This window comes from Dama dama, chromosome 12 (genome assembly GCF_033118175.1).
Source record: "Dama dama isolate Ldn47 chromosome 12, ASM3311817v1, whole genome shotgun sequence".
Lineage (NCBI taxonomy): Eukaryota > Metazoa > Chordata > Mammalia > Artiodactyla > Cervidae > Dama > Dama dama.
Window position 1 is genome coordinate 80,702,698 of NC_083692.1, and position 24,190 is coordinate 80,726,887.

General features: G+C 51.6%; 2 protein-coding genes across 4 annotated transcripts; one reads left to right on the forward strand and one right to left on the reverse strand.

Annotated features, from left to right (window-relative positions):
• Window positions 1-198: 198 nt before the first annotated feature.
• On the reverse strand, window positions 199-16,508 carry NRL (neural retina leucine zipper). Of its 3 annotated transcripts, none has more exons than XM_061157841.1 (4): window positions 16,016-16,508; window positions 14,815-14,878; window positions 2,518-2,925; window positions 199-1,603 (listed from the first exon to the last, which is right to left on the reverse strand). In XM_061157841.1, the coding sequence occupies exons 3-4, from the start codon at window positions 2,896-2,898 to the stop codon at window positions 1,196-1,198; spliced, it is 789 nt and encodes a 262-aa protein (XP_061013824.1). In that variant the 5' UTR covers window positions 2,899-2,925; window positions 14,815-14,878; window positions 16,016-16,508; the 3' UTR covers window positions 199-1,195. The 3 variants fall into 3 exon arrangements, with proteins under 3 accessions (XP_061013824.1, XP_061013825.1, XP_061013823.1); XM_061157842.1 differs by lacking the exon at window positions 16,016-16,508 and adding an exon at window positions 15,467-16,002; XM_061157840.1 differs by lacking the exon at window positions 14,815-14,878.
• Window positions 15,276-23,591, forward strand: PCK2 (phosphoenolpyruvate carboxykinase 2, mitochondrial). The gene is made up of 10 exons (XM_061157832.1): window positions 15,276-15,433; window positions 17,462-17,707; window positions 18,335-18,519; window positions 18,606-18,809; window positions 19,157-19,344; window positions 19,657-19,819; window positions 20,084-20,302; window positions 22,173-22,310; window positions 22,611-22,706; window positions 22,944-23,591. Exons 1-10 carry the CDS (start codon window positions 15,414-15,416, stop codon window positions 23,396-23,398), a joined length of 1,914 nt encoding a protein of 637 aa, XP_061013815.1. The 5' UTR covers window positions 15,276-15,413; the 3' UTR covers window positions 23,399-23,591.
• Window positions 23,592-24,190: the final 599 nt, after the last annotated feature.

Below are 24,190 nucleotides of genomic sequence, written 5' to 3' on the forward strand. Positions count from 1 at the left end.
TTAGAACTGTGATGCTCCACTCAGCCCAGGTAGGGGCTATCCAATCTCTTCCCCCACACCACACTTTGTATCTCTCTCTCTCTCATTCTCTCTCTCTCTCACATACACATATGCACACACACACTTACATAGGCCTGGAGCAAGGATATAGAATAAACACTTCTTAAATTGCAAGAACATCTAGCCAATAGCATATGGTTGTGCCTAGACTTCAAGTTTAATTCACAAAAGCTGCATTCTCTCAGCTCCTTGTCAGGCTGGGGAGTCTCACCTTTGCCCTCAGAGAGGCAGAAGGGAGCAGGGGCACCCTATGCAGATCTGGAGGCCAAGGCCGCATGGAAGGAGCAACCCAGAACCAGTGCATGGTCTCATCCAGGGCCTAGGCTGCAGTCAGGAAGCTGGAACAGAGCAGGAAGTCCCTTTAATGAGGCTGAGTTGAGGGATTCTCGGGGAGACCCCTGGGGCTTCCACACTATGGAGAGGCCAGAACTGGAAAGGTGTCTGAAGTCATCCAATCAAGTGAGCATTAGACAAGGTCGTCAAAATCCAGGGAGCCAGTGATTTGCTCAAGATGTCAGAGGCATCCTGTGGCAGAGCTGAGACTAGCACCCAGGTTTTCAGACTCCTGCTCAGGGTCCTCTCCCAGCCCATACCTACCACCCCTGGAGCTCCTCCAGCCTTTGCTGCTCTAGACCTTGGAGGCCATGGGGTTGGCTAGGACAAAAGCCTCTTGAATCAAGTTTCTGGTCTGTCTTGAAAACGGGAATTGAAATCTTGAAAATGCAGTTGTCCTAAAATGGGGAGGTTACAAGCCCTGGAATGAAAACATAGCTTCATTGCTAATTACCACCTTACTGCACTACAGGTTGAAAGCCTTGAATTAAAATCTAAACTGATCTGGGAGCAGCAGGACTCCCTCACCTCCCATTCACTGTGCGTGGTCCACACCTCCTTGCGGCCTGCCCCCTACAGAAAGCCTGGCACTGACCCCCGCAGATTTCAGTGACCTGGTCCTATAGAGTGGGGCAGAAGGTGAACGGTTTCTGTGCACGTCCTGCGTGAGGGAAGGGGACCCCTCTCCCAGGAAGTGACCGGTATCTAACCTCAGAGCATGCCTTGAGGGTCCAGGAAGTTTGGGGATACTTGTGTGGTCATCCAAAGGAGTATCTGGCACCAGAAGGCGCTCAGTAACCATCTAGTGAATGGCACAGCCGCCTCCCGGGTGGTGCGCACCGCCCACCCACCGACTCCACCACTCGGTGGCCAGGGGCTCAGAGGAAGAGGTGGGCGTGGCCTCTGGCCCCAGGCCACTCGGGGCCAGCAGTTCACAGCGAGCCTTGTAGAGGTCGCGTTCCCTAGCCAGGCGGGCCACTTCCGCCCGCAGCGCGTCCAGCTGGGTGGCCAGGCGGGCGCGCTCCGCCTCCAGCCCCCGCCGCTGTTGCAGTCGCTTGGACCGACAGGCCTGCGCGTATCCGCGGTTCTTCAGCGTGCGGCGCCTCTGCTTCAGCCGCAGCGCCTCGTCGCGCCCGCAGCCCCGCAGCTGTCGGTTTAGCTCCCGCACAGACATCGATACGAGCGCCGCGTCGGAAAACCGCTCGGCCAGCTGCAGAGAGAACCGACCGGGCGCCGGTCAGCGGGGCTCCCGCCTGGTTCCACGCTCCGGTGGCCCCGCCCCCGGCTTCCACCTTTACCTGAACATGCGCCTTCCCCTGAGTCTATCCTGCAGCCTAGATCCTGTTCCAGGTCCCAACACGCCCTCCACTGCCCTCCACCATCACCAAGGGTCCTCGACCCCTTTGGATGGTCCCAGCGTTTCCCACCCACCTTCGGGCAAGCCAATCGCGCGCCTGAACCCCACAACGCCTTTGCGGGGTCTTGAGCCGGCTCCTGGCCTATGTGTGTACCGGGACAGACAAACCCTGCCCCTCCAACACACCTCGCTCCCCTGTCCTCCAACACACCTCGCTCCTCAACCCTGTGACCCTCAAAGGATTTGGATTATATCTTAATGCCCTCAACGCCCCCATCTGTCTATGATTAATAGGATGAGTCCCAATCCTTCCTGAGAAGGCTGGGGACTGGAGAAGCACGAAGTCTTAAAAAGACCAACTTCATTCCGGTTCCTACAGTCTCAACTCCACTCCATTCCACGCACAACCCTTTCCTGGTATCTCTATACCTGGTATCTATTTACCTGGCATCTATAAACGCAGTATCTATATACCTGCCTGTAATCAATCATTCCTGATGCCCTTTAACTCTCAACTCTCCCCTTTCAGTTGGTCCTCTTCTAACCTTGTCTTCTCCCTCTTCCTCCTGGTTGAGCCCACTCATTTCACTCTATTGAGGGGTGGGGGGCGCAGAACAATAGTTGTCTTTATCTGATATCTTCTAAAGGTACTTCCCTTCTCCTGTCTGTTCCTTCCCCAAACTGGTAAGCCTCTCCAGGGACTCCCCTTCCTCTCTTCCTCCCCTCTCACCCTGCCCCCTCCTCTGGCCCTCTTGCTGACCACTCACCTGGGCATGCTGGGCTCCTGTCTCCTCTGGGCTCCCTGGGTAGTAGGCATGGGGCCCTTCAACAGGGACTGGGCTCTGACCCTGCAGCAGTTCCACAGCCTCCTCGGGACTTAGCCCCAGCGCCTCCCCAGCCCCCAGCTGCTGTTGCAGGGTGGCCAGCCAGTACAGCTCCTCCAGGCCTGGCCGGGTGCCCTCGGTGGGCCCCACCATGCCTGGCTCACTGAAGGTGGGTGAAGGAGGCACTGAGCTGTAGGGGGTGGAGCCCAGTGAGGCTGTCGGGGGGCCAGATCGCCCCTCTGAGGGCTCCCGCTTTACCTCAAACTTCATCAAGTCAAAGTCATTGACATATTCCATGGCCAGGGGACTGGGAGGCAGTGCCATTCTGAGGCTGGATTAGGAAGGGTGCACCTGCAAAGAAGAGGACAGGTTTGGAGCACCGGGAGACTTCCTGCCAGTCTCCTCCCCCAAAGCCCAAGTGCCATGGAGACAGAATTCTGGAAAGCTGGGATGATGGCACAGTCTGTTCCCTGCATAGTCGCCTCCAGGCTGAGAAATAACTTCTCAGGTGGCAGGGGCTCCTGACCAGGGGGCAAGCTGCTTAAAGGCTGAATGAGAAAGGGGATAGCACAGCCTCCAGCCTACTGGTGCCTCTGGGATCTATGAAAAACAAGAAGAATATGGCAGCACTCCCAACTCTAGTGCTGGGACATGCTGAATGTCTCTGTCATCTCAAGAGGCATCATTTCATTTCCAAGCAATTAAAAAAATGTTGCTTAATTAACTGTGACAGAGAATGTGTATATTTTAGGGCAATGGCAAGGCACATATGCTGTGGATTTTAATATAGCTGGATCACATGCTGTATTACCTCTGTCTCTCAGAACACCCAGGCCAACGCCTTGCACGTAGAAGACCCTCAGTGAACATTCATTCTATGGATTAATCAAGGAGCAAGAGACTCTTCAAGCAAAAAAGGTCCCAGAATCAATTCTAAAAAGATCAGGACTGAGTGGTGACCATCTTTCCTCAAGGCCAATCTCTCGTAGGAAAACCGAGATTAGTTTTCCTCCTTCCATCCAGGACCTAAGATGTGTGAACTTGAACAGGTCACCTTCCCCTTCTGACCCCAGTTTCCCCTTCTGTTCAAGGAAAGTAGTTAGACTTTAACAATTCTCAAAGAGTGTTCTGCAAAACATGAAGTCTGAGAAATAGCCAAGGAGGGGGTCTATGCTCAGATCATTTTGAGAAATGATCCCCACCTCTTGCAGGTTCAGAGAGCACAGCAACATAGTCATCTGAAAAGTCCTTCAGTAAGCCATCTGCTCAACTTCAACAGAGTTGCTCCCCAAACTTGTGTCACCCAGGAACCCTCCTCTCTGTTATCAACCTCAGAGCATGTGCCCACCTGAGGCACCTCTGGCTAGGTGACCTTGGAGAGACTTCCCAGCCTGTAAGTCCCAAGCTTGAGCCCAACTCTCAGTTTCAACAGCCCCAGGAGGGACAAGGCAGGGACTTCCCTGTAGCTCAAACAATAAAGAATCTGCCTGCAATGCAGGAGACCAGGGTTCAATCCCTGGGTCAGGAAGATCCTCTGGAGAAGGGAATGGCAATCCACTCCAGTATCCTTGCCTGGAGAATTCCTTGGACAGAGAAGCCTGGTGGGCTACAGTCCAATGGGGTTGCAAAGAGTCAGACATGACTGAGCAACTAACACACACACTGAGCCCCAGGGTTTAGAGTTTGGCTCCATCCTCATGCCTCAAACCTAGGTAGCTGCTTTCCAACCACATCTCAGGCCCCCAGGTTCTGCCCAGAGAGGCAAGAGGAAGGACAAGGCCTCTCTCTCTTCCTGTCCCAGGTATTGCCATATCTATTGAGCTCCTCACCCTTGAGAGGGCAGAGGGGATGGGAACAAAAACACACATTGAAGGAACTGATCTTTTACAGAAAGAAGGTGAGACACAGAGAGAGGTGTCCAGACAGAGTTGGATGAAAAGATAAGTGACGAGGGCTGCTTTTCTTTCTGATGTGATAGCAGTGAGGGACCTCAAGCCAGTTGAGGTGGGAGTAGAGCAGGGGACAGAAAGTGAACATTCCTGAAAACAGAAAACAAAAAGCTCAACAGAAAGCCGATAGCAGGTGTTGGAGGAGGAGGCTCTAGGTGAGAGGCCTGGCACTCAGGGAGGCCTCAGACATACTCACTTTAGGGGTGGCAGAGATGATTGGTCAAATGTCAGAGCCAGGCAGGCACAGCTTCCCCAGAGAATGGAGGCCCCATTGAGCAGGGCCTGGCACCTCTGTGCTCAGAACAAGGGGCTGTGGGCACAGAGCCCCCCGGGCACTCTTAAAGGGCTAGCTCTCTTAGGTCATCCATGCTTCTCAGGCCTCCAGCCAATGAGGTGAAAGGATCATTTGCATATCTCATTGACCTGGGGGGTTGCAGGAAATGAGACAACAAGTCTGCCTGGTCTCAAGGAAGGGAAGGGGGCATCTTCCCCAACAAAGCATATCACAGATGGTCCAACTCACTGTTCCCCGCTCCCCAGTACAGAGTGCCACCTTGGCCCCCATCAGCACCCTCATGCGGACACAACCCTCAGCCCCTGGTGACTGAGAGCCTGGGACTGGAAAAGAGGGCCAGACGAGCTTCCAGCACCCTCAGCCTCCAAGGCTCTGCCATGCCTTTTGGGTGTTTTAGGGGAATATGAATTCTCCCAAGCCCACTCTCACCTGGCCTGTTGAATCTGTTTCCTGTTTTCAGGAATCCTTACATTTCTGCTGCCTACCTCACTCCCACCTCATGCCCCTCACAGTTACAGCATCAGAAAGATAAACAACCCTCCAGGACTTGCCTCATCTATTCTCGGCCTCTCTCATTTCTATGGACCCAGCCCCAGGACAGGCAGCTTGGGAGCAGGAGCAGAGGGGAAATCAGGAACCCTGCTCCTTCTTTCCTTCCAGGCCACCTCGGGACACTGAAAATCCAATCACCACCAATCCATCCAAGGCACTTTTGAAACTGCCCTCATTTGCCCTCTGCTTCCCCTCACCTTTTCCTTGTATATGTCTCTGAATCTCTCTCTTCCTCTCTCACTCCTCCTGGTTCCCAGATGGCTGGGGGGTGACCTACATTTTCAGCCTAATCCCCTAACACCTCTTAGAGCTATCATCCCCGAGTAGAAGTTGGAACAGGGATACTAGGTATTAGCCAAGGAGATGTTTAAACCTGTCTGAAGCTGTTTAAATAGAGTCTGTACTAGAATAGAACTTCAGGAGTTAAAGGCAATTTTCTTAATTTCTAAGGACATCCAAATACTCCCATGGGGTTAACAGGTCCTCTTTCCCCACCCAAAGAGACACCTGGGTGTCCATCAGCCCCAAGGATCATCAATTATAAAAATTAACTGGGTCCCAGCCTTTGGAGTTAGGTGAAGAGCTGGTGGATTCAGATGATCTAAGACAGTGGTTCTCACACTGGGGTCCCCAGATCAGCAGCGCCATCTGGGAACTTGTTAAAAAACACAAGTTCTCTGGAATCACCTCAAACTTACTAAATCAGACACTTTGGGGGTGGGGCCCCAAAACTCTGTGTTTTTACAAGTCCTCCAGTTGATTTTGATGAACACTAAAGTAGAACCCCTGATCTACAGAATACCTATAGTCAACTCAGCTTTCTTTGGGGCATGTGTGTATGTGTGTTGGGGGGTGGGTGGGTGTGGTCTCTCCTATCTCTCTCTCTACACGTATATAAAAAGACCTCCATCAGAGGACACCTTGTCTTTCCACACTTGGCCTCCATTTTATGGAGCAGAAGCCATTGTCATCATTCAAGTGGTGTGATGGCCTGGATCTAGTATTATTTTTGCAAAAGAAAAACAAACAAACAAACAAAACCCAAGGCCTGGGAACAAGGCCACAAAATGGGAATGGGAACCATGGAGACTAGGGACCCCATGCATATGCCCATGGAATGTGGTTCTAAGGTAAATACACGGGAAAGAGGCCTCAGAATGTCCCTGGTGAAGAAGAAATAGCAAGTGTTGACTGCAGCCCCTTTCGCAGGCCTGGTCTGGTCTAGCCAGACACTTGCCCCCCAGCAGCTGTCAGGTCTGCACTGATCCTCTTGTTTACTGGAGCGCTCAGAGGAGAGGTGGGAGGGCTAAGCCTCTAACGGGCTAAAGGAGTCAGACTAAACAAGCTCAGGCAAGTTGAGCTGCTCGGGGCTCAGACTAGGCGCCACTAACCAGGGAAAGGAGTCTGGGGGGGTGAGGGCTGGGCCAGGGGAAAGGGCTAAGTGCACAGAGAGAAGAACCTACAGTAGCCAGTGAGGACCTACAAGCTGCTTCATGGGTTTTCTTGGCAGGAGGGGGACACATGCTGAGCCTGTCTAGCTTAAGGACAAGCAGGGACAGGGAAATGGGGATGAGAAAGACGAAACCAGGTGGACTCTGGGAAGGACAAAACAGAGGAAGGGAGGCAGGAAGACTTAGCCAAGGAGGCAGTAAATATAGACCTGAGCGAGAGGACAGAACAACTCAGGGGCTCCCCAGCAATCTGGATTGAAGGAGACAGAGGAACTTGGGCACAAAGAAGAGATGGGCAAAAGGCCATGGGGAACTAAACGAGAGAAGAAAGTTTCCAAGAGGGGATCAAGAGGAAGTAAGAGGTGACAGGAACAAGGAGCTAGAAGAGTAAAAGTGGCAGAAGAAGGGAGAGAAGAAGGTAAGATTGGCAACCAAGAACTAGAAACAAATACATAACAGACAAATAAATGGTCAGGCCACAGAAAAAGAGCAGTGGACAAAGGAACAAAAGGTAAAAGGATACAGACAGAGGGATGCTAGACCATGTGGAGGGAGGTCAGGCAGGCAAAGGTCCTGGAGAAGTGGGGTAGGGAGCAAAGAGGAAGGAGAGGAAGAGAGACAGAGACAGTGATCTGGGGTTCCCTTCCCATCTCCTCTGTCCTGCACCCCCATTTTTGCAATCCTGTACAACCTGTACAATCTAGATCATCAGTGATGGATCCAAATCCTCAGACCTCTTCCTGGTTTACCTCTCGTACATTCATTCATTTGACAAACATTGATTAAACACATACTCTGCACCAGACAATGCGCTGGGCACTACGGACTCCTCAGTAAATCAGACCATCACCAGCCCCATCTTTGTGGAGCTTACAGACTGATGAACCAGAGAAATGTCAACTTATTGCCCTTGGGCCCAGGTAGGAATAGCCCCTGCCCTGGGCCCTGTGTTTCGGAAGGCTTTTCTCTGGCCCTCTTCAGGCTATGTCCCTTGCAGTGAGGAGTCCAGGCCTCCCCTGGCCATACCCCAACCCCTTCCGGACTATACTCCACATACTTAGGAATTCTCTGTGCAAAGGGCCCCAAGCCCACTTCTAGGGCCCACATGGACCTCTTTCCTGGGTTTGCCCTCCCAAGGGTAGATCACATTACACACATACACATCCCTAGACCCAGGGGGTGGCCAAGGAGTGGCTGTTGGCGGGAGACTGTGAACAGAATTGGGCTATGTAGACAGGAAGGTCCACATGCATGCAAAGGAGTCCCCTTGCAGTAGAAGATGGTGTCAGAGGCGGGAAAAGAAGTGGATCCAAAGAGATGCCTCCCCCCACAATACCACATTCTGCTGTGGAATCCTGAGAATTTCAAACAAAATCCAAATTTGAATTCAAATTCGAACCAAATTCCAGACCATTGTGTGTATATTTGTCAAGGTAGAAGAATAGAATATATTTTAATAGTTGTTAGCTTGTTTAAGTCATACATTTCAAATATTTAGAGCCTCTAGTTAGGGATGGGCCTGTGTAAAAATAATTCATTATATGAAGATGGGTGCTATGCAAGAGAAGGGCAGGGACCTATGAGACTTTATTTCATGGGAACCTAATGTAGTGTGGGGGCCAGAGAGGCAGCGGCATTACAGCAACAACTAGCCTAAGGTAGTCACATTAAACTGAGATTAGTCAGGGGAGTAAAAAGGGACTGTGTCTGGAGGAGTGGAGAAGATGGGGATTCCAAGTCACAGGAATAATCTATGCAAGGGCACTGGGCAGGGAAGAGGTAGACACATGCATGAAATTGGAAAAAAAAAAAAAATGCATGAAACTGAAAAACAAAAATGGTATAGCCAAAAAGCAAAAACCAAGCAAAGTGGGAAGAATGGTGATAGGTGAGGGTGGGGCTGGATCATGCAGAGACTAGTAGGCCAAGTTTAGGACATGGACTGTGAAAAGAATGTGCTGAGTCGCTTCAGTCGTGTCCAACCCTTTGCAACCCTATGAACTGTAGCCCACCAGGCTCCTCTGTTCATGGGATTCTCCACGTGAGAATACTGTAGTGGGTTGCCATTTCCTCCTCCAGGGGATCTTCCCAACCCAGGGATCGAACTCACGTCTCCTGCGGCTCCTGCATTGCAGGTGGATTCTTTACCTCTGAGCCACTGGGGAAGCCCTTAAGAACAATGAGAAGCTACTAAAGGATTTTCAGCAAGGATGTGGAATGATCAGGTTGTGTTTGAAAAGATGACTTCAGATCTACTGTGAAGGATAGCCAAAATGGAATCAAGAGTCAGATTAGGGGGTTAATGCAGCATCCAAGTTGAGTTGGGGGGATATCTTAAGCTGGAAAAAAATAATAACTCCGAGATGGAAACTTGTGTACAGGTGGTTTGATGGGAGGATTTTCAGAGTCTGTGAGGGAAGCAGCATTGGATAGAGAGAAGAGTTGAAGAGCACTGTGGCTGAAACAAAGCCTTCGGCTGACCCTATAGGAGCTCTGAAGCTAGGATGAAACTTCAGAGTGTCCTCAATTGAGAGAAAGGGGCTGGGACTCTGGACCCCTGAGCCAATCAGTCACTGGACACAGGCTTCTCCAGGAAAGAGGCATGCACATTTAGCAAAACAACTCCCTTCAGTCATAGGTGGTACCCAGGGAAGTGCTCAGCTCTTCTCTATCAGCAGCCAACACTCAGCAGCTGGGACCGGATCCTGAAGGATCTGGGCAGCATGCCACAGCACCCACCACGGGGGATCTGTGAGATATCCAAGGGGTGACCCAGAGGGCCCTGGGGAGCAGAAAATGCAGAGTAAGACAAGGCTGGTCACACCCTGCACCTGTTACTAAATGCAAGTTTGCATACCCCATACCCCCTACTCCAGCACAATGAGGCCCAACTGAAACGTGGGAGTTTGGAGCAGAGAAAGGTTTACTGCAGGGCCAAGCAAGGAGAAAGTGTGGCTCATGCTCAGGAACCCCAGTGGGTTTCTAGAAGTAGTTTTTATAGACAAAATCTGGGGTAGGGGCTTTAGGGTGTGGGAATTTTTTCTTCTGACTGCTTGCTGGTGAGGTAACAGGGCTGTGTTCCAGGGATCTTGTGCTCAGCCTGAAGTTATCATCCTCCATCTGGGTGGACAAACTCAGGGAGATAATGAAGGACAGGGAAGCCTGCCTACTGCAGTTTATGGGATCACAAAGAGTTGACATGCCTTAGCAACTGAACAACAACCTGGGTGGGGGCCTCAGTTGCTGCAGAAGAACTCAAAGATATTTTTATGTGTATCCCTTGAGGTTGTTTGCTTGTGTTGTTGAGTGGCTACGCCAAAGCCTTTGACTGTGTGGATCACAACAAACTGTGGGAAATTCTGAAAGAGATGGGAATATCAGACCACCTGACCTGCCTCTTGAGAAATCTGTATGCAGGTCAGGAAGCAACAGTTAGAACTGGACATGGAACAACAGACTGGTTGTTGAATATTGTCAAGGCTGTATATTGTCACCCTGCTTATTTAACTTATATGCAGAGTACGTCATGAGAAACGCTGAGCTGTATGAAGCACAAGCTGGAATCAAGATTGCAGGGAGAAATATCAATAACCTCAGATATACAGATGACACCACCCTTATGGCAGAAAGCAAAGAAGAACCAAAAAGCCTCTTGATGAAAGTGAAAGAGGAGAGTGAAATAGTTGGCTTAAAACTCAACATTCAGAAAACTAAAATCATTGCATCTGGTTCCATCACTTCATGGCAAATAAATGGGGAAACAGTGAAAACAGTGAGAGACTTTATTTTGGGGGGTTCCAAAATCACTGCAGATGGTGACTGCAGCCATGAAATTAAAAGACTCTTGCTCCTTGGAAGAAAAGTTATGACCAACATAGACAGCATATTAAAAAGCAGAGATGTTACTTTGCCAACAAAGGTCTGTCTAGTCAAAGCTGTGGTTTTTCCAGTAGTCATGTATGGATGTGAGAGTTGGACTATAAAAAAGGCTGAGTGCAGAAGAACTGATGCTTTTGAACTGTGGTGTTAGAGAAGACTCTTGAGAGTCCCTTGGACTGCAAGGAGATCCAACCAGTCCATCATAAAGGAAATCAGTCCTGAATATTCATTGGAAGGACTGATGCTGAAGCTGAAATTCCAAAACTTGGGCCATCTGATGCAAAGAACTAACTCATTTGAAAAGACCCTGATGCTGGGAAAGACTGAAGGCAAGAGGAGAAGGGGATGACAGAGGATGAACTGGTTGGATGGCATCAGTGACTCAATGGACATTGAGTTTGAGTAAACTCCAGGAGTTGGTGATGGACAGGGAGGCCTGGCGTGCTGCAGTACATGGCGTCGCAGAGTCGGACATGACTGAGCAACTGAACTGAACTGATATCCCTTGAGCAGGAACCAGGACCCTGCTTTATAGCCACACTATCCTTTCTGGACTGCTCCTCCTGTGTTTCTGCATTATCTTTTCTCCCTGATTAGTAACTGTTTGAATCTGCCCTTGGGTACTCAGGGAAGGTCTAGGAAGCTGAAGCCTTTTTCCTCCAAATAAGAAACTGGGGACACAAAAAGGATTTGTACCTGGGAGGGTCCCACAGGGTCCCACTCAGTTTCAATAAGTGCTGTGATTCTAAAGTGGGGATCTGGGCCACACTCCTAGTATCTACTGCAGAGGTTCTGTGAGACATCCATGGGCTGAACCAGAGGGCCCTGAGGAGCAGAAAATGCAGACCAAGCCAAGGCTTGCCCTGCCCCCTGGTGGTGTTCCACTGACACTGGCCCACCTGGCTGGTCAGACTAAAAGAAGGGCCAGAGATTATAGAGATACAAAAACAACCATAATAAAGTACAATTAATTCAAAGATATAGGTATGCACACAGTATAGAGCTAACACAGATGAGAGAGATGCTAATTCTAAGGGGCACACTGACCTTCACACAGGAGGTGATATTTAATTTAAACCTGAAGGGCAGAAAAGATTCCCAGCTGTGCTCTGGAAACTGCAGAGTTTGGCATATAGGAGAGAAGACAGCAAGTAAAGAGGGGGAGGTGATACCACTGGATAAACAGAAGCCAGATTATGAAAGACATCAGTTGTCATGTGGTAGGAAGCCTTCAAGGAGTTTTAAGCTTAAGAATGCTATGATCTCATTTTTTTCCTTAATGATAAATCAGAGACAATATAGAATTGCAGGGGAAAAAAACCAACTTGGTAATTAGAGTCAGAAAAACTTGGATTAAAAAAAAAAAAAGAAAAACTTGGATTCCGATTCTATTTCTCTTGCTGATCAGCTGTGTGACTTTGAAAAAAATGGCTTAAACTCTAAGCCTCAGTGGCCACATCGATAAAACAGTTGTTGTGAAACAGAATGAGACTGTGCATGTAAAGAACTTTCCCAATGGTTCAACAGTAAAGAATCTGCCTGCCAATGCGGGAGACCCAGGAGATGCAGGTTCCATCCCTGGACCGGAAAGATCCCCTGGAGGAGGAAATGGCAACCCACTCCAGTATTCTCGCCTGGGATATCCCATGGACAGAGGAGCCTGGCGGGCTACAGTCCCTGGGGTCTCAAAGAGTCAGACACGACTGAGCATGCACACACATGCATGTAAAACTGCTGGTTCATAGCCTGGCAACTAGTGGCCATACAATAAACATTATTCTTCTCTCTTAATTTTCCAAAGTGAACTTATGTGCAAAGTTTGGAGAACTTAATGGGAGGGAGAGGGAGTGGCATTTGGAGATGTGGGAGGCCAAGCAGGTGCTTGGAAGCTATTTTCTGAAGCCAAGTGAGAGATAAACCTTGAACTAAGGCAAGGGTCAAGTAGACAGACACTGATTTGAGAGCTAATTGTGAAGTACAAATCCAAAGGTCCTGGTGTCTGATTGGCTGTGGAAGATAAGGAAGAAAGAGTCCAGACTGATTCAGGTTCTTCTGGGGCAACTGGTTAGATAGTGGTTCCATTTCCTGATAGGGAACCATGAGAGCAGAAGAGATGATGACCTATTGATATCAAGCTAGGCTCCGTGGGGCTCCTAGGTGCAAAGACTTTCTGTGTCCCCCATTTCTTTGATTATAGGAAACAGCCCTCATTCAGCCTCCATGACCTTCCCTGAGTTCCAATGGACAGATTCAAGCTGTTGTTAACTAGGGAAGGGAAGGGATGCAAGACCAGGGAGTCACAGTTAAGGGCAAGTATGGGGCAAGGTCCTGTTTCCCTAGCAACTGGTATACATAATAATATCCTTGAGTTATTTTGCAAATTCTGAAAACTTTTCCAGGTGGGAGAAGTTATCAAATGATGGTATCCTATCCACAAGCATGTACCAGTTGGATCTGAAGGTTGATGATGCTTGACTCCTACTTACCTCACCACCAACCCATCAGAAGAACATCCACAAGTTGACCATGCTCCCCTTGAACAATTATTATAAAATTTCTCACTGTCTTCTCCAAGTTGGGACACACAGTTTTAAGGGCATTAACCCACTGTAGCCTCCTTTGCCTGGCAAAGTAATAAAGTTAATTCTTTTCTACTTCACCCAAAACTCTGTCGCCAAGATTAGATTCGGCACCAGTATACAGACAGTATGGGCTTTCAGCATCACTTTGAAAGGTTGGCTGTGATGCCACCAGTGTGCACATCTTTAGGCCTAGAGAGCAGGCACAAAGAGGCAACTGCTTGCAGTGGAGTGGCTATAGACAGAGTTTGGATGTAGGGACTGGAAGAAACTGTCCCAAATACATACACATGAGGTTGAGTCCAGGATGGAGCCTGGGTAGAAGAGATGAGGGTCAGTAGCAAGCCAAAGGCGGGAGACCAGCTCCCCTTGTCCCATGATAGTCCAGCACAGAACTCTGAGAAATCTGAGAATCAAGATTGTTTCTGTTACAAATAGCAGAAATCCTCTTACAATTAGGTTGAGCAAGAGAAAATATTTATTGATTCCTAACCCTCGAAGGCTATGGTTTTTCCAGTGGTCATGTATGGATGTGAGAGTTGGACTGTGAAGAAAGCTGGGCGCTGAAAAATTGATGCTTTTGAACTGTGGTGTTGGAGAAGACTCTTGAGAGTCCCTTGGACTGCAAGGAGATCCAACCAGTCCATCCTAAAGGAGATCAGTCCTGGGTGTTCATTGGAAGGACTGATGCTGAAGCTGAAACTCCAATACTTTGGCCACCTGATGCGAGGAACTGACTCATTGGAAAAGACCCTGATGCTGGAAGGGATTGGGGGCAGGAGGAGAAGGGGACGACAGAGGATGAGGTGGCTGGATGGCATCACCGACTCGATGGACATGAGTTTGAGTGAACTCCGGGAATTGGTGATGGACAGGGAGGCCTGGAGTGCTGCGATTCATGGGGTCGCAAAGAGTCGAACACGACTGAGTGACTGAACTGAACTGAACTGAACCCTCGAATCAGGAATCTGTTGCTCTCCATCCTTTGGCCTGCTTCCTCTAAGCTGGTTTCTATCTCAGGCAGGTTCCTCCTTTGCAGGGCCAAGCTGACACCCAGCAGCATCAGGCTTAGGTTCTCCCAGCCCAGCAACTCCAGCAGATAGGGAGCCCATTTTGAAAGCTGACAGAAAAAGCCTGAGAGAGAGAGAGACATCACCCCCATTCCTGAACATTTCCACTGGCTATGGCCAGAGTAAAGAATACACAATTTGGCCAAGCTCAGAGCCCACCCCCAGGAGGCCCACAGGACCACACAGTTTGAGGAGGTGGTTCCCCAAAGGAACATCAGGGTGCTATTAACAGAAAAAGGGAATGGATGCTGGCTAACCATAGCCATGTTGAGTTCGAGGTGCTATGGCATTTGGGGTAATACCCAGGGCCTCAAGCTGAAGACAGATGTCTGGATGGAGACATAACTTGAGAAATTACCAGAGGACTTTATGGTTGGTTGGGGTAGATGGGTTCTTCAGGGGAATGTGGAGGGAATGATCAGTCCAGAGCCCCAAAGACGAGATTCTGGGATGGAGAGACATTACCACCATGGTAGGGCAGAGAAGAATCCTCATCTCCGGGAGAAGAAACGGATTTGGGAGCTGGGGACTGACAGAACCATGATATTAGAATCCTGCACAACAGAAGAGCCTGGGCTCAGAGTGCCCAAGCCCCGGGAAGAAAGGGAAAGGGAATGCCCAGCCCCCGGCTGCTAAACTTACAGCTACCCGTGGGTTCCGCCCCTGGCCTCGCCCCTAGTTCTTGGCTTGTTTGCCACCCAGTGCCTGCCCGTCACTATTTCCCAGGAGCAAGAGTCCTCAAAATTACATCATGTGCAGGGGGCGAGGCGGGGCGGTGGGGCGGGGCTTCGGGGAGGGGAGCCGAGGAGAGGAACCAACCCTCCAATGGGAGACAAGGGTTTGGGGGCTAGGATGCAGAGGGTGGGGCCGCGGCTGGGCGGACCCGCGGGTAGCCCGGGGGCGGAGAGAGGGTCCCGCGGCCCTGCTGGGTCCCGCCCCTGCGCTGGCCCGCCTCCTCTTTAAGCGCCTCCCGCCCAGCCTGAGCTCCCGCTCTCGGCGCTGCTCCTTGGTTCCCCGCCTTCCTTATCTCCCCGGCTCCGCTCGGTTCTCGCGGCCACCCCGCTATGTACCGCCCCGGCCTGCGGTGAGTGACCCCCAGACCGGAGCCGACCCTCACTTTCCGCCGCGCTCGCCCCCTCAGGGCTGCCATATGCGTTGTCCTGCTCGCCGCCCTCGGCCTGGTTTTGCATCCGAGAGAAGGAGGCGGGCAGGTGGCGAGTGTGTCTGGATCTCGTCCTCTCGGGTCGTGCGTCACGCCGGAGATCGGGGCGGCCTCAGCCGCTCCGGGTCCCTGGGTTTCCGTCCCCTCCTCCCTCCTGCTCTCCTGGTCCCTGACCACACCGTCTGTATCTGCCACTCTCAGAACTTCCTTTCCCCTCCTCGCTCGCCCTCGCGGGGCCCAGGCTCCATATCTCCTCCTTTGCTGCACAGATGTAAGTGGTTCCACAGGTTGCAATGAGGAGCACTAGGGCCCTGGGGTCAAGGATGCATGAACCTCTGGGGACTGAGCTCAGAGCTCCCTAAAGAAGGTAGAAGGTAAACAGCCATTCCCCGGCCTCCCCCGGATAGGAACCTGGCAGGGAGCCCTGCGCAGCTAGAGGGGCCTGGGGTCCCAAGAGGGAGGGAGGCATGGTAGAGGTAGGGACCAAGTTGCCTTCGTTCTTACCTGGCTGGCTTCATCCCCTGTCCAGGACGAGGCCCCAGACCGTGCCTGTCTATCTTCACCCCCTTTTCACAGCTTCCTGTCTTCCCTCCGTAGTCTCCCTTCTCAGCTTGTGTCTCAGAGTCTGAGCCGGCCCTCTGTCTCTCCCACAGCTGGTTCCCCTAGGCCAGCCCTTGTGGGTGGTCTCTAGAGCAGAGGAAAAGGAGAAGGTCCCACTCCAGAGACTGGAGAAGAGCAGGGGGAGCTTCACAGGAGACTCCCTGAGGCAGTTTCCCCACAGAGAGAGGTTCTCCCCAAGGCTGAATGTCTTTAAAATTAATGCTTGGGGAAAACTCTCAGAAGCAGAACAGAGAAGGTCCCAGGAGGCTTCCTCCTCTGCCCCTAGGGCCACATTAGGTCTCCACCCTGCCCTGCCCAGTGAAGCCACCCAGCTCCCAGTCACGGCCTGAGTGTCCTCTCTTCCCCAGGCTTCCCTGTGAGTCTGAGCACCCTACAGTCTAATGTTCCACCCCACCGCCAGAGCTCTAGGCATTTGTTCTCTATGAAAGAGAGCCAAGGGAGGGGCAGGGTCATGCAGTGCTGGGCACGTGGGGCACAGTTTCTGGTGGGCAAGGCCCTGGCATAGGAGAAGGGTAACTTCCCTCTCTTGGCCTTTGCTCTCTCTGGGTCACTCCACCTTGGGTCCAGGCCAATCAGAGCAGATCCTACTTTTCCCTCTCCTAGGGCTGTGAAGGGACAGATTCCAGGGGCTCTGTTCTAAGAATTGGGGCATGCAGCTCAGCCAATGATATTCCCTGACAGTCAGCCTTCCACATAGTTTGAAAATACCTACCTACCCAGTGACACTTTATGCAATCCCTGTTGGGCCTCTGGGCAGCCACAGATCCAATGCCTGAAACCCTGACATCCGATCACCCACTCTTTGTACAAGGGCCCAAATCGAGAAAACTGGGACTTAAACCATGCCACAGACCTGGTGCTCTGCTTGAAGCTTTCACAGTCTTACAGCATGCAAAACTATATTTGAGAATGAAAAGAACACCAGACACGTGAAGCAGTCACCTGGGCACAATTTATTGACATTTGGGCCACAGGACGCCTGCTCATTTCCAGACACTGACGAGACATAGTATACCATGGGCATGAGCCAAGCCTACAGTAACATCAGCATGCCTAAACATACACTTCCATATTGCCAGACATGTGCTTTTATGCTCATTTGGCAATACCTGTCCCTTGCTAATCAGGAGACACCCTCACTCAGCCTCATAAAGGCCACAAAATACACATGGCCTGAACCCATCTCCTTCACCTAGTCCAACTTCTTTATGGTGCCTATACCCAGACAGACTTTAGCTTGTCCTTAGAAGCCCAGCCCTCTGTACCCTTGACTTGCCCATCTTCCATGAGAACACCTGGCCCATTACCCCTCTGTTTCTTCTCTTGCAGGCTTAGCTGGCACAGGCTGAGCCCCTGGGGCTGGTCATCACGGTGCAGCATCCAGACACTGCGAGTCCTCAGCGGAGATCTGGGCCAGCTGCCTGCTAAGGTTCGAGACTTTGTGGAGCACAGTGCCCGCCTGTGCCAACCAGAGGGCATCCACATCTGTGATGGGACCGAGGCGGAGAACACTGCCACACTGGCCCTGCTGGAACAGCAGGGACTCATCCGAAAACTCCCGAAGTACAACAATTGGTAAGTCCTGAGCCCAGCAACCTGCGAGATGGGGGCAGCTGCTTGGACCGAGGCCACTTTGGGTTTACCGAGACAAAATTCAATTTAAATAGACCACGCCAATGGAATAAACAGAATGGGAGCTTTGAGGGAAACCATCAGAAACTATTGCGGTTGGTCTATACTTTTATGTTGATACAAATAAAAGCCTTTACTTTTTTTTAACTTACAAATTCAGGGATTTTTTTGCCAGGGCAGAGGCCATTAGAGGGCTGGGGGCCAAGGGAACTACCCCTTAGATTGGGACAAAATCTGGGGGAGGGAACTTCCCTGGTTACCCAGTGGCTAAGAATCTGCCTTGCAATGCAGAGAACACGAGTTTGATCCCTGGTCTGGGAACTAAGATCCCACATGGTGCAGAGCAACTAAGCCCACACACTGCAACTACTGAGCCCATGTGCTTGGCATGCTGCAACTAAGACCCGAAAATTAAAAAAAAAAAAATCTGGGGGAAGAACTGAGATGCAAATGGATGGGAAAAAATTAAGGCCAACAGAAGACCTGGAGACAAAGCTGGACATGAAAGAGTGGGTCTGGGGTGAGGGCGGTCTGCTGGCCACTATCTTCTTGATATCCGCTCTCCCCCAGCTGGCTGGCCCGCACAGACCCCAAGGATGTGGCACGAGTAGAGAGCAAGACGGTGATTGTAACTCCTTCTCAACGGGACACGGTGCCCCTCCCGACTGGTGGGGCCCGTGGGCAGCTGGGCAACTGGATGTCCCCAGCTGAGTTCCAGCAAGCTGTGGATGAGAGGTTTCCAGGCTGCATGCAGGGTAATCAGGGCAGGGACACAGAGGCAGGGGCACTGAAGGTATCAACAGGTTTGAACCCTTCATCCAGGTGGCGTTTTCCTCTGTAGGCCGAACCATGTACGTGCTTCCATTCAGCATGGGTCCCGTGGGCTCACCACTGTCCCGCATCGGAGTGCAACTCACGGACTCTGCCTACGTGGTGGCAAGCATGCGGATCATGACCCGGCTGGGGACGCCTGTGCTTCAGGCCCTGGGAGATGGCGACTTTGTCAAGTGCCTTCACTCTGTGGGCCAGCCCTTGACTGGGCAAGGTGAGCACCTGCTCTGCCCAGGGCAGGACACAGAGGCCCGCTTGTACTCAGAGGGAACCCCACATCCTAGCCATCCTGATTAGTGAGATAGTGAAGTCCCATGTTCTAGAGCAGCAATGGGCTGAGGGTGAGGCTGTGTTGACAAAGTAGCTTGCACCAAGATTGAGAAGAATTATCCAAGAATAGGGGCACGGGAGCTGACAGGTGTCATGAGGTAGGAGGTTTTAGCCACCCATTGACACCACCATCGCTCCCAGTGTCTTTCCTGCCAACCCCAATCCCTCCAGCCCCTGACAGCCTGATGCCTGATGCCCCTGCCAGCAGCCCCATGAATCCATTGTCCCCAGGGGAGCCGGTGAGCCAGTGGCCATGCAATCCAGAGAAAACCCTGATTGGCCACGTGCCCGACCAGCGGGAGATCATCTCCTTCGGCAGCGGCTATGGTGGCAACTCCCTGCTGGGCAAGAAGTGCTTTGCCCTTCGCATCGCTTCTCGGCTGGCCCGGGATGAGGGCTGGCTGGCGGAGCACATGCTGGTGAGGGCCTGGTGAGGATCTGAGGGGGGCAGGCCAGGGGTGGGCCCTGACCAGTCAGCCTCAGCCTCGCCTCTCCACTGCCAGACTGGAGGCCAGGGACTCAGCCCAAATGCCCGAAGCTTTGGCCTGAGGCTGCTGACTGTTGGGGGGCTTCCCCTTGCTGCCACCCCAGGCCCCATGGCAAGGCGGTGCACCCAGTTAGTGAATAAACCTTGGTCCTCCCTGTCGACCCCTAGCTGTCCTTCCCAAGCAGACCATTCCTGACCTCTGTCTGGTGCTCTCTTCCTTGTCCTCCCTCTCCCCACCTCGCAGATCCTGGGTATCACCAATCCTGCGGGGAAGAAGCGCTATGTGGCAGCCGCCTTCCCCAGTGCTTGTGGCAAGACAAACCTGGCCATGATGCGGCCGGCACTGCCAGGCTGGAAAGTGGAGTGTGTGGGAGATGACATCGCCTGGATGAGGTTTGACAGTGATGGTGAGAGGCCCTCGGATCGCACTCTGGGTTCTGGTTCGACTCTCCCCTCACTGCTCAGGGTGAACTTTGTCAATGAGAACCTTTCCCTGAACGACCACCCCAACCCCCTGCCTCCTGGCAGCCCCCCACCCTGGAGATGCAGTCTTTCCCCTCAGATCTAGGGTCTAGCTCAGGGCAGGGAGGAGCTGAGCAAGACCTTCCAAGACTGAGCCTCTCAACTCTTCCTGGTCAGTCCTTCCTTTTTTTCACTTCTCCTCCCGACAGGTCGACTCCGGGCCATCAACCCTGAGAATGGCTTCTTCGGGGTGGCCCCTGGCACCTCTGCCACCACCAATCCCAATGCTATGGCCACAGTCCAGAGTAACACCATTTTCACGAACGTGGCTGAGACCAGTGATGGCGGCGTGTACTGGGAGGGCATCGATCAGCCTCTTCCACCTGGCGTCACCGTGACCTCTTGGCTAGGCAAACCCTGGAAACCTGGTACGAGGGGTTAGGGTTAGTCAGACCCGGGGCTCAGCACCTTGTTGATGTAAAGGAGTTCTCCTCAACCTGCAGCCACCTCCCAGGACCTCTGGGAGGCACAGGGAGTTATGAATGTTCTCAGTTTTCTAACCCTAAGCAAGATCTCAATTCACATCCCAGCTCCACCAAGTATTGGCTCTGTGGCCTGACTAAGTTGCTAAAACCTGAGCTTCAGGGTCACCCCATCACTTGAATGGGGGTAGTTATTACAGTACCTAGCTTATAAGGTGTTGGAGGATTAAATTAAATAATGCATGTAAAAGGTTTAACATAGCGCCAGATACATAATAAATTCTCAATTAATATAAGCTGAATGTTTTTAAAGGGGGAGGGCTGTCTTGGAAATTATTACAGAAAGAATTGGACTCAAAGCACAATCCATAAGTTGGACCCGTTAGGAAGAAGGAAGCCTGCCCCTCCCCTCCACTGGGTCCCCACCGCCACCCCCCTAAAATAACCATTGGCTAAAGGTCAGTATTGTTACCTTTCCCCTGCTCTTCCAACATATTCACCCCAGTCCTTTCAAACGAAGTTAGACCAGCTCTTTAGCCTCTCCTGGAAGCTAGTTTCTCAACCCTGTCATTACTCTCCAGTGCCCTGCAGCCCTCGCCTTCCCCCAGCCCTGCACTCTGGACCTTCAGCTTTTAGTGGCCTTTGGCATTTGGACAGCTGAGATCTAGGGTTGGGAGCAAAGAAGAGCTTAGCAGGGGAGGGTGGCCTGTGGTCACTGAAGCCTACATTCACGTTTTCCAGGCTGGCTTAGCAGTCACCCTCTTCATCTAATCATCCTTCATTTTCTCTAACACCATCATTAAGCCCTCCTCAGCCTCCCCACCCAACTGAGAAATCCAAGAAACTTTCATATTTCCCCACAGGCTAGTTGCCCAACCCTTTCATCATCTCTGGATTCAGGGGTATTACTAGGGCGTGTTGTACCCAGCTTCAATTCTCAGAATAATACCCTGAACTAGGTCCTGAACTGGGGATGAAAGTGCCACAGAGAAGCGTAAGGGATGGTTCTTTATGACTGGAGGCAGGAGTCGGGGCTGGAGCAGGGCAGGGCACACTGACTCTGACTCCCTTGCCCCCCAGGTCTGAGCAACAGCTTCTAGCAGAGAAAGCCCTGGGTCCATTCAGGGCCCCCATGATGGTGCTTTATACATGTGCCACTGACTCGGTCCCAACTCCTCTCCAGGCATCTGAAGGGGCCTAAAGTGACCTCCTCAGGTTACAGCTGTCCAGGTTACATCCTCAACTGAGTTCTTCAAGCCCTGTCACTCCAGCAGGGTCTAAGCAGACCCAGGGAAATTACCAAAATACTGCTAGCTTTAAAATTAGTTCTTGTTTGCATTTTGATAACTCAGGAAATTCTGTCTTCCACCATTTGCTGATGGAAAGTCAGTTGTCTGAAATACTGACCTGACAGTCTCAATTTTTGCTTTAGGTTTGAGTGTTTATTTAAATATTAATCTCATAAATTAAAAGAGTTTCTGGGGCAAAATTTCTATTATAACTCTATGACAGTATTTAACCCCATTCCCTTGAGCACTGGCCAAGTTCTGTAACTTAGCATAAACATTAATATCCTGCTAAACCCCAGTTCCTCTCCCACTCTTTTCTCCCATAACTCAGTTGGCAGCACCATCATGGATAAATAACTTGATCTTCAGGGGAGATGTCCTGGCTCCCTTCTCCCTACCAACCTCCAACTCAAGGTTGCGGGGAGCTGATGAGGCAAAAAGAAATTGTGCAAGAGTACCTGCAAAGGTATGTGTGTTGGGAGTGGACATGCCCTTGGAAGTGACAGTATTTGTATGTGCTCTGCCAGGTGACAAGGAGCCCTGTGCCCATCCCAACTCTCGCTTTTGTGCCCCGGCTCGCCAGTGCCCCATCATAGACCCTGCCTGGGAGGCCCCAGAGGGAGTCCCCATTGACGCCATCATTTTTGGAGGCCGCAGACCCAAAGGTAAACATCATGCAGGCTCCGTGCCTTCTGGGTTAAGGGTCAGGCTCTCTATCAGGGCACACCTCCCTCTTGTGTTTAAAGCTCAGAGGGCCTCAACCTGGATTGCTAACTACAGCTGTCTGCCTCTAGAGCGTCCCCCACCTGGAGAATCAAGGTGGGGGGGTGGCCGCATGGGGTTTGAAAATCCACAGTGGAGGTCCTAGGAGAGAGTAGGAGTCGAGATCACCAGAAGGGATAGAGTGAGGGTGCAAAGTTATCTTTGCAAAGGGCTGCCTTTGACCATGTGCCCTGGTGTCCCAGGAGTCCCCCTGGTATATGAGGCCTTCAACTGGCGCCATGGGGTGTTTGTGGGCAGTGCCATGCGCTCAGAGGCCACTGCAGCGGCCGAACACAAGGGTGAGTGCCTTCCTCGCTTCACTCCTGTGCCCACCTTGCCTCTTCTCTCCCTCCCTGAGCCAGACGCTCCTCCTGCCCACCCCTTCCCAGGTGTATCTTTTCCCCATTCCCTTCCCCTAGCCCTGCCTTAAGAATATTCCAGTACCACTAACATTTCACAGCTTCATCCAGATAGAGGCAGGATACCCTTCTCCAGTAAGAAAGGAGATTCCTTACCCATCCTGCTCCCCTCCCCAGGGAAGGTCATCATGCATGACCCATTTGCCATGCGGCCATTTTTCGGCTACAACTTTGGGCGCTACCTTGAACACTGGCTGAGCATGGAGGGGCGCAAGGGGGTCCAGCTGCCCCGCATCTTCCATGTCAACTGGTTCCGGCGCGACGAGGCAGGCCGCTTCCTGTGGCCAGGCTTTGGAGAGAATGCCCGAGTGCTAGACTGGATCTGCCGACGGCTCGACGGGGAGGACAGTGCCCGAGAGACACCCATCGGGCTGGTGCCGAAGGAAGGCGCCTTGGATCTCAGCAGCCTGGGAGCCATAGACACCACCCAGCTGTTCTCCCTCCCTAAGGACTTTTGGCAACAGGAGGTTCATGACATTCGGAGCTATCTGACAGAGCAGGTCAACCAGGATCTGCCCAAGGAAGTGCTGGCTGAGCTGGAGGCCTTGGAGGGACGTGTGCGCAGAATGTGACCTGAGCCTTCGGCTAGCGAGAGGGCACAGCACCCCCCACCCCGACCTTCAACTCCCCTGGAATAAGCAAGCCACGAGGCTTGCAGAAACTATGAGCAACTTAACAACACTCTCATTCTCTGGGTGCTGTGAGATCAGGCCCCAGACCTCTCCCCACATGCTGCCTAATAATGAGATGCTCATTTATATAACATTTGTGCTGTTTTCATTTCCTGCCTGTCTTCACAGGCTTCCCTTTAACACCAATTTCACAATCTTCTTCCAAGCAGCTGGTGTCCCAGTGCAGCCTGCCCTGGCATGGCCCAGTGGTATAAGGATCTCTCTCACAGGCAGCTCAACCACCGAGCCAGATAAGAAGTCTCTGGGAGAAGATAGTATGTACTGGTGTCCTGAGGAATTAAAACGGAGGGACCTCTGTGAGCTGCTCAGTATAGCCTCCAGGCCTAAAATGCCCAATCTCGCATCAGAGAAGCAGAAGCCTCTATAACCCCACTCCAGTGAAGTGGCTGCACTGTCAGTTCTCAAACCTGTTCTTCCTCCTGCATTACCCTGAAGTTTTGACTCACAAAGTATTCATGAGAGCTGATTCAATATTGAGGCAGCTAACACTTCCACAGTACCTTCTGTGTGACAGGCACTGTTCAGGGGTGACGGCTGAGAATAACTTCACCCGTGATCGGATCTGCCTGAGTGAATGTATAAATTGAGATGGGTACGATGGAAGTTTGTACCTACAAAATGAGGACAAATATTCACAAAATAACTGAAAGTTCCTCAAAAGAAAACCCTGGA

Bases quoted from the DNA above. Each gene is read 5' to 3' on its own strand.
- NRL (XM_061157840.1), bottom strand. From the start codon at position 2,898: ATGGCACTGCCTCCCAGTCCCCTGGCCATGGAATATGTCAATGACTTT. The intron at 1,604-2,517 runs GTGAGTGGTCAG...TTCTCTCTGCAG, and splicing joins CAGGAGCCCAGCATGCCCAG to CTGGCCGAGCGGTTTTCCGA.
- PCK2 (XM_061157832.1), top strand. From the start codon at position 15,414: ATGTACCGCCCCGGCCTGCG. The intron at 19,345-19,656 runs GTGAGGGCCTGG...CCCACCTCGCAG, and splicing joins GGCTGGCGGAGCACATGCTG to ATCCTGGGTATCACCAATCC. The intron at 20,303-22,172 runs GTACGAGGGGTT...GTGCTCTGCCAG, and splicing joins AGGCAAACCCTGGAAACCTG to GTGACAAGGAGCCCTGTGCC.